The 7,259-nt window shown below is 41.5% G+C and overlaps 3 protein-coding genes across 3 annotated transcripts in view; all 3 read right to left on the bottom strand.

Moving 5' to 3' along the window:
* Nucleotides 1–388: 388 nt before the first annotated feature.
* On the bottom strand, nt 389–2,251 carry LOC111646623 (protocadherin gamma-A5-like). The gene has a single exon (XM_023396159.2). It carries the CDS (start codon nt 2,120–2,122, stop codon nt 389–391), a length of 1,734 nt encoding a protein of 577 aa, XP_023251927.2. The 5' UTR covers nt 2,123–2,251.
* Nucleotides 2,252–2,919: 668 nt separating this feature from the next.
* Nucleotides 2,920–5,700, bottom strand: LOC147817321 (protocadherin beta-16-like). Its single transcript, XM_087171067.1, has one exon. It carries the CDS (start codon nt 5,415–5,417, stop codon nt 3,009–3,011), a length of 2,409 nt encoding a protein of 802 aa, XP_087027193.1. The 5' UTR covers nt 5,418–5,700; the 3' UTR covers nt 2,920–3,008.
* Nucleotides 5,701–6,570: 870 nt separating this feature from the next.
* Nucleotides 6,571–7,259, bottom strand: part of LOC111646666 (protocadherin gamma-A5-like) — a 3,099-nt gene continuing 2,410 nt past the window's right edge. Inside the window, exon 2 of the mRNA XM_087171007.1 lies at nt 6,571–7,254. Coding sequence (XP_087027133.1) covers nt 6,586–7,254 — 669 coding nt within the window. The 3' untranslated portion in view covers nt 6,571–6,585. The remainder of the gene's footprint in view (nt 7,255–7,259) is intronic.

Below are 7,259 nucleotides of genomic sequence, written 5' to 3' on the forward strand. Positions count from 1 at the left end.
GGTGCATCATTGGTATGATGGAAAACCTTTAAAAATAATTATCAAAAGGGGGAGGTCCGCCCATCAAAACGTCCAAAAAAATATAGATAACATGTAACCACAGCCACAAAATAAAAACAAAGTAAGAATAACCCACAAAAATTAAAACATATTATTACAGTTGTATCACACGTGATATGGGAGATAGAAAGGAGAAGCAGGTTACATGGGACTGACTCTGTCCGAGGTGCTGAAACTAAATTGTCAGCGAGCAGACATATATAAACATGCAACCCTTACAAAACCAAAGGAGAAAATTTTCTAACCTCTAAAGGAGAGTCTGGTTCATCAAGGATGCTCTTTTCATTCTGTATCCGCTGCATCGTCCCTGTAGAACTGGGGTCCATTATCAGCACGTTCTGACTACCAGCTCTGCCGAACTTACAGTCACTCTTTCTGGAGTCAGTCGTCCTGCACACCTCGTAATTGTACACGTGCTGGAGAGTCCCTGTCCCCAAAGTGTCTGAGTAACGTGGTGGATAATAGAGATGTGTATAAGAGACAGATCCTGCGCTTTGACGCGGAAGTGGAAATCTTTGATCTGCTCGTAGTCAAAAGAGCGCACTGCATGCATGACTCCACTATCAGCACTAACGGACATATATGAGGAAACTGGCACTCCGTTAACAGAGTAGTCCTCCAGTATATAAGAAACACGGGCATTCTGGTTCCAGTCAGCGTCTCTGGCTTTCACTGTGAATATAGAGAGGCCTGGTGTGTTGTTTTCTACAATGTAGGCCTCATATGAGCTCCTCTCAAAGACAGGGGCGTTGTCATTCACATCAGAGATCTGTAAGGTGAGAGTGACGCTGCTGGAGAGGGAGGGTACTCCCTCATCGGAGCAGGTCAATGTTATATTATACTCAGAAGCTCTCTCTCTGTTCAAATCATCGTTTGTTAGTATGCTATAGAAACCATTCGATGTATTTTCAATGATAAAAGGTACACTGTCCCTCAGAAAACATTTAATCACTCCGTTATTTTCCGAGTCAGCATCATGCACATTCATCACAGCAACAACTGTCTGTAATGTGGAATCTTCCGGTAGAGACTGTGTAGTTGACATCAAATCAATTATTGGAGCATTGTCATTCACATCAATAATGTCAAACAGTATTTTGCATGAGTCCGTGAGCCCACCTTGATCTCGAGCTTTAACATGTAGCTGATAATGTTTTGATGTTTCATAATCTATATTTCCAACCAAACGTACCTCTCCACTTGTCTCGTGTATTTCAAATAAATCCAAAATTCCCTCAGTGTTACTAGAAATAGAATACGTTAATAAACCATTTGTACCTTGATCTATATCTGTGGCCCTTACAGTCAATAATGAAGTTCCTTTCTTGGCGTTTTCCATTAAACTAGCTTTATATGTTGACTGCGTAAACACTGGAGCATTGTCATTCGCATCTAATACAGTTACATGAATTTGCACTGTCCCTGACTGCTGTGGTTCACCTCCGTCGACGGCAGTTAGTGTTAGAGTCAGATGCTCTTGTTTCTCACGATCGAGAGGTTCCTCCAAGACCATCTCTACCTCCTTTTCTCCACCTGCGTTGTCGTTGAGTTTTAAAACGAAATTATCTGTTGGGTTAAGGGAGTAGCTCCTGAGTCCGTTTATTCCAACATCAGAATCTAATGCTTTCTCTAATACAAATTTGGCCCCTTTGACAGCCGATTCGCTTATCTCAAATAACATACTATTCATTTTGAATGTCGGGGCGTTGTCGTTTATATCTGTTATTTCTACCGTAACGCGATAGAACTCGATGGGGTTTTCCAAAATGATTTGAAAATGTAAAGCACAAGGAGTCGTTTGTTTGCATAACGCCTCTCTGTCTATTTTCTCCTTAATGAGAAGGAGTCCTTTTTCTTTATTCAGCTCGATGTATTCAGCGCTGTTTCCAATGTGCAAGCGAGCTTTCCCTGTTTTCAGCCGTTTTAAATCTAAACCTAAATCTTGTGCGATGTTTCCGACCAATGAGCCTTTCGACATTTCCTCGGGGACAGAATAGCTGACCTGCCCGAGCACGGAACAGAGAGATATCACGGACACAAACAATAGTACTTGCCGTCTCATTGTTTCGTTTAACGGTTCTCTAGCATCACAACGAATCAGGAAATAATCCGCAAAAAAAGACAGTCGTATTCCACACAGATAAGGACTAAGAATCAAAAAGCGTCAACACGAATGTGGATGAAAAATGTGTCCAACTCCTTTGCGTTCGTATTCTCTATATCTCAGATTGTGGACGGTAGCGACCTTGCTTCCAACAAATCTAAATGATCTGGGAGGTGCTGCAGAAAACGGCAGTGAAACTAAAACACACTGGCCAACAGCGTCCCTAAGAGTACACAACACGAAACTGCACAAGACAAGTGCATTATGGAGACAGGCCATCGTGAGGTTAAAAAGTGATTTAAAGTACTGAACACAATCGCACTGCTTAGTGGGATTGCCCTTAATGCCGAAGTAATTTTAAAGAATTAAGGAAATACAAAGAAATGAAAGCCAAAAACAGGATGAAATTTCTCAATAAAAGAAGACTGTATGTAAACATATATGGGAGGTATAATGCGGCAGGGACATTTTACAGAAAAGAAAAACTCAGTCTCTCTCTCTCTCACACACACTCTCTCTCTCTCTCTCACACACACACACACACGCACGCACACACACACACACACACACACACACACACACACACACACACACACACACACACCACCGTAAGAGTCAACATACATGAGAAATAATTAGAAAACTGAGATTTTATACATAGTATGATATTGAACTCAAGTATGATGATTCGTCCAGCGCTGTCCGTGGTGCTGAAACACATTTATTTGAGTACACTGAAGAAAGTGAGCTAAAAGTATGATTGTAAGCTTTTTTTATTTTGCTTTTGTTTTTCTTTTCTTATAATTTGTTAACTCATTTTGGCTAAAAACATAAAATAATATGGCTACATTGTAACTGAAGGACTGACCTCTAGAGGAGAGTCTGGTTCATCCAGGATGCTCTTTTCATTCTGTATCCGCTGCATCGTCCCTGTAGAACTGGGGTCCATTATCAGCACGTTCTGGCTACCAGCTCTGCCGAACTTACAGTCACTCTTTCTGGAGTCAGTCGTCATGCACACCTCGTAATTGTACACGTGTTGGAGAGTCCCTGTCCCCAAAATGTCTGAGTAACGTGGTGGATAATATGGAATCACAGGGAGATTGGAGTGATACAGGATGCGAGACTGTCTCCATCTGTAGATTTTCACGGATATAATAACCACTAAACACGTGATGAAGAGGAAGGAAACTACAGCCAGAGCCAACACTAAGTAAAAAGTCAGGTTGTCAATGTACTCCTTGTCGTGTGTAAAGTCAGTGAACTCCGACAGCACTTCAGGGAAGCTGTCCGCCACCGCCACGTTAACAACGACTGTAGCTGAACGAGAGGGCTGCCCGTTGTCCTCCACTATAACAGCCAATCTTTGTTTCACTGCATCTTTATCAGTGACTTGGCGGATAGTTCTTATTTCTCCATTCTGTAAGCCCACTTCAAACAGCGCCCTGTCTGTGGTTTTCTGTAGTTTGTAGGAGAGCCAGGCATTCTGTCCAGAGTCCACATCAACAGCCACCACTTTAGTCACCAGATAGCCCACATCTGCTGAACGAGGCACCATTTCAGCCACCAGAGAGCCACCAGTCTGGACTGGGTACAGAACCTGAGGAGGGTTGTCGTTCTGGTCCTGGATCAGTATTCTAACTGTCACATTGCTACTGAGTGGAGGAGAGCCTCCATCCTGCGCTTTGACGCGGAAGTGGAAATCTTTGATCTGCTCGTAGTCAAAAGAGCGCACTGCATGGATGACTCCACTATCAGCACTAACGGACACATATGAGGAGACTGGCACTCCGTTAACAGAGGAGTCCTCCAGTATGTAAGACACACGGGCATTCTGGTTCCAGTCAGCGTCTCTGGCTTTCACTGTGAATATAGAGAGGCCTGGTGTGTTGTTTTCTACTATGTAGGCCTCATATGAGCTCCTCTCAAAGACAGGCGCGTTGTCATTCACATCAGAGATCTGTAAGGTGAGAGTGACGCTGCTGGATAGGGAGGGCACTCCCTCATCAGAGCAGGTCACTGTTATATTATACTCAGAGGCTCTCTCTCTATCTAATTCACTGTCTGTCACTAAACTATAGAAATTAGTGTTTGATGTTTTTAAAGTAAAAGGCATATTTTCGTTTATAAAACATTTTACTTTTCCATTTTCTCCTGAGTCTTTATCCTCGATGTTTATCATTGTAACGACGGTATTAAGTTTGGCATCTTCTGAAATCACATTTGACTTCGACATTATATTAATTTCAGGTTTGTTGTCATTCACATCTTGCACATCTACAATTAACTTGCAAGAATCTGTGAGTCCTCCTTCGTCACTAGCACGTAAATTTATTTGATAGTGTCGAGACTCTTCAAAATCAATATTTCCAATTAAAGTAACTTTACCGTTTTCCTCATTTACCTCAAAAACTTTCGCAATATCATCTAAGTTGTTCGTGATTGAATATGTTATTTTACTGTTAGAGCCTTGATCTGCATCTGAGGCTGTAACAGTAGCTACAACTGTGCCTTTAGGTGAATTCTCAGTAACTGTAGCTTTGTATGTGGACTGTGTAAAAACAGGGGCATTATCATTGACGTCTAAAACTGTAATAACAATCAGCATTGTTCCTGACATCTGCGGCTCTCCTCCATCTACAGCCGTTAACACAAGAGAAATCTGCTCCTGTTTCTCTCTGTCTAAAGGTTTCTGTAGCACCATCTCAACATTTTTGTTTCCATCAGCGTTACTGTGCACTTTCAGAACAAAATGATCAGTTGGCTTTAATTCGTAGCTTTTAAGATCGTTGATTCCAACATCAAGATCCACAGCCCTCTCTAGCACAAATTTTGCCCCGGTAATTGCTGACTCGCTTATTTTGAATTCCATTTCACTTTTTTCAAAGGTCGGTGCATTATCATTTATGTCAGTAATCTGGACTGTAACCGTGTAAAATTCCATAGGATTTTCTAAAATAATCTGAAAATGTAAAGCACAGAGCGTCGTCTGTCTGCACAGCGCCTCTCTGTCGATTCTCTCTTTAACAAGGAGGACTCCTCTGTCTCTGTTCAGCTCGATGTAGTCGCCGCTGTCCCTGGTATAAATTCGAGCTTTGCCAGATGATAGACGTTTGGTTTGTAAACCTAAATCGTGTGCTATATTACCTACTAAAAATCCTTTGGCCATTTCCTCAGGAATGGTGTAGCTGACCTGCCCGAGCACCGAGCCGACAGACAGGAGTGACACGAACAGCAGTACTTGCCTTGTCATTGTTCTTTCCGAATTGCTTCAGTTGGATTCAAGGTGTATTCAATAAAACTGATATCGATTCCAATATCAAACGTAAAACGGATCCTTTATAATCCACACAAAAGAAACAAAGTCTCAAAGCGTTGTCCAATATTTTGTATAAGTCGAGTGTCCCTTCTTTCTCATCGTGCTCTTTCTTTATTATGTCGACGTTACATGGGAGGTGCTGCTACAACCCTTCAGTCAGCCGTCGACACTCTGGTCAACAGCGGCCCTAAGAGTCCACATTATAAAACTGCAGAAATCCAACATAAACGAATCTCTGTTCAGAGAACTTGTCATGAAAAACATCTTAATATTAACAATAATCTTTATAAACACGCAAAGAGTTTTAACATATTCCCAAACATCTGCGGATTGTCTTTAAAGTTATGTTTGCGTGATTTATACAATCACTTACTTAGTCACTTTCAAATGCTATATTTATATACTCAATCATATTTAAAGTAATGAAAAACTTTAAACAATAACACAAAAAGACCGTAAAACATAAAGCGGATACACTGAATAGAAATAAAGGAAGCGGAAGTTGCTGTCCAATGTTCTGAAACGGACAAATTATGACTAAAGATTGACATGGGTGCCCCGCACAAGTCCCCTCACAAAAATCAAAATCCTGCATTGAATAACTTTTGTGTGAATGATTCCCACAAAAGCTGTTAATGCTGGCCATGAAAATAATTCTGTGTAGCACGTTATTATATTGAAAACGTTAGTGTATATTCAAAAAGTGACAAAATGTAAGAGAAATGTTGATGTGTATGGGCAGGGGGTGCTGAAACAATCAGCTGAGCGTTCATGCACAACGCAAAGTAAATAGGCCTATGTAACACATAGCTGTTGTTTATTTACCTCTGGTACACGTTAAGTTGCATGAAACCAACATAGGTATTGATAATAAGTCTAAATCAAGCAAGTGAACTGTCGCGAGGAGGTTGACATCGAAAATGAAGCACTGATGAAATAAAAATTAAAAACGGAAAGTAATATAATAGGCCTAAGGTGTAAAGGAAGAGATTTTAAGATCAGTAAGATTATCCTATGAAATACCTCTGCCGCATTATTTCTACCAAAAAACTTTGAGTTTTAAGATTTTAAAAAATATCATTTGTAATACTGTGTGGAAAGGTTAAAGCAATCTAACCTCTACAGGGGAGTCTGGTTCATCCAGGATGCTCTTTTCATTCTGTATCCGCTGCATCGTCCCTGTAGAACTTGGGTCCATTATCAGCACGTTCTGACTACCAGCTCTCCCGAATTTACAGTCACTCTTTCTGGAGTCAGTCGTCCTGCACACCTCGTAATTGTACACGTGTTGGAAAGTCCCGGTGCCCAAAGTGTCTGAGTAACGTGGTGGATAATATGGAATCACAGGGAGATTGGAGTGATACAGGATGCGAGACTGTCTCCATCTGTAGATTTTCACTGATATAATAACCACTAAACACGTGATGAAGAGGAAGGAAACTACAGCCAGAGCCAACACTAAGTAAAAAGTCAGGTTGTCATTGTACTCCTTGTCGTGTGTAAAGTCAGTGAACTCCGACAGCACTTCAGGGAAGCTGTCCGCCACCGCCACGTTAACAATGACTGTAGCTGAACGAGAGGGCTGCCCGTTGTCCTCCACTAGAACAGTCAGTCTTTGTTTCACTGCATCTTTATCAGTGACTTGGCGGATAGTTCTTATTTCTCCATTCTGTAAGCCCACTTCAAACAGCGCCCTGTCTGTGGCTTTCTGCAGTTTATAGGAGAGCCAGGCATTCTGTCCAGAGTCCACATCAACAGCCACCACTTTAGTCACCA

The sequence above is a fragment of the Seriola lalandi genome, unplaced genomic scaffold (assembly GCF_002814215.2).
Source record: "Seriola lalandi dorsalis isolate HSWRI2012SDOR001 ecotype SW California unplaced genomic scaffold, Sedor1 jcf7180002054973, whole genome shotgun sequence".
Lineage (NCBI taxonomy): Eukaryota > Metazoa > Chordata > Actinopteri > Carangiformes > Carangidae > Seriola > Seriola lalandi.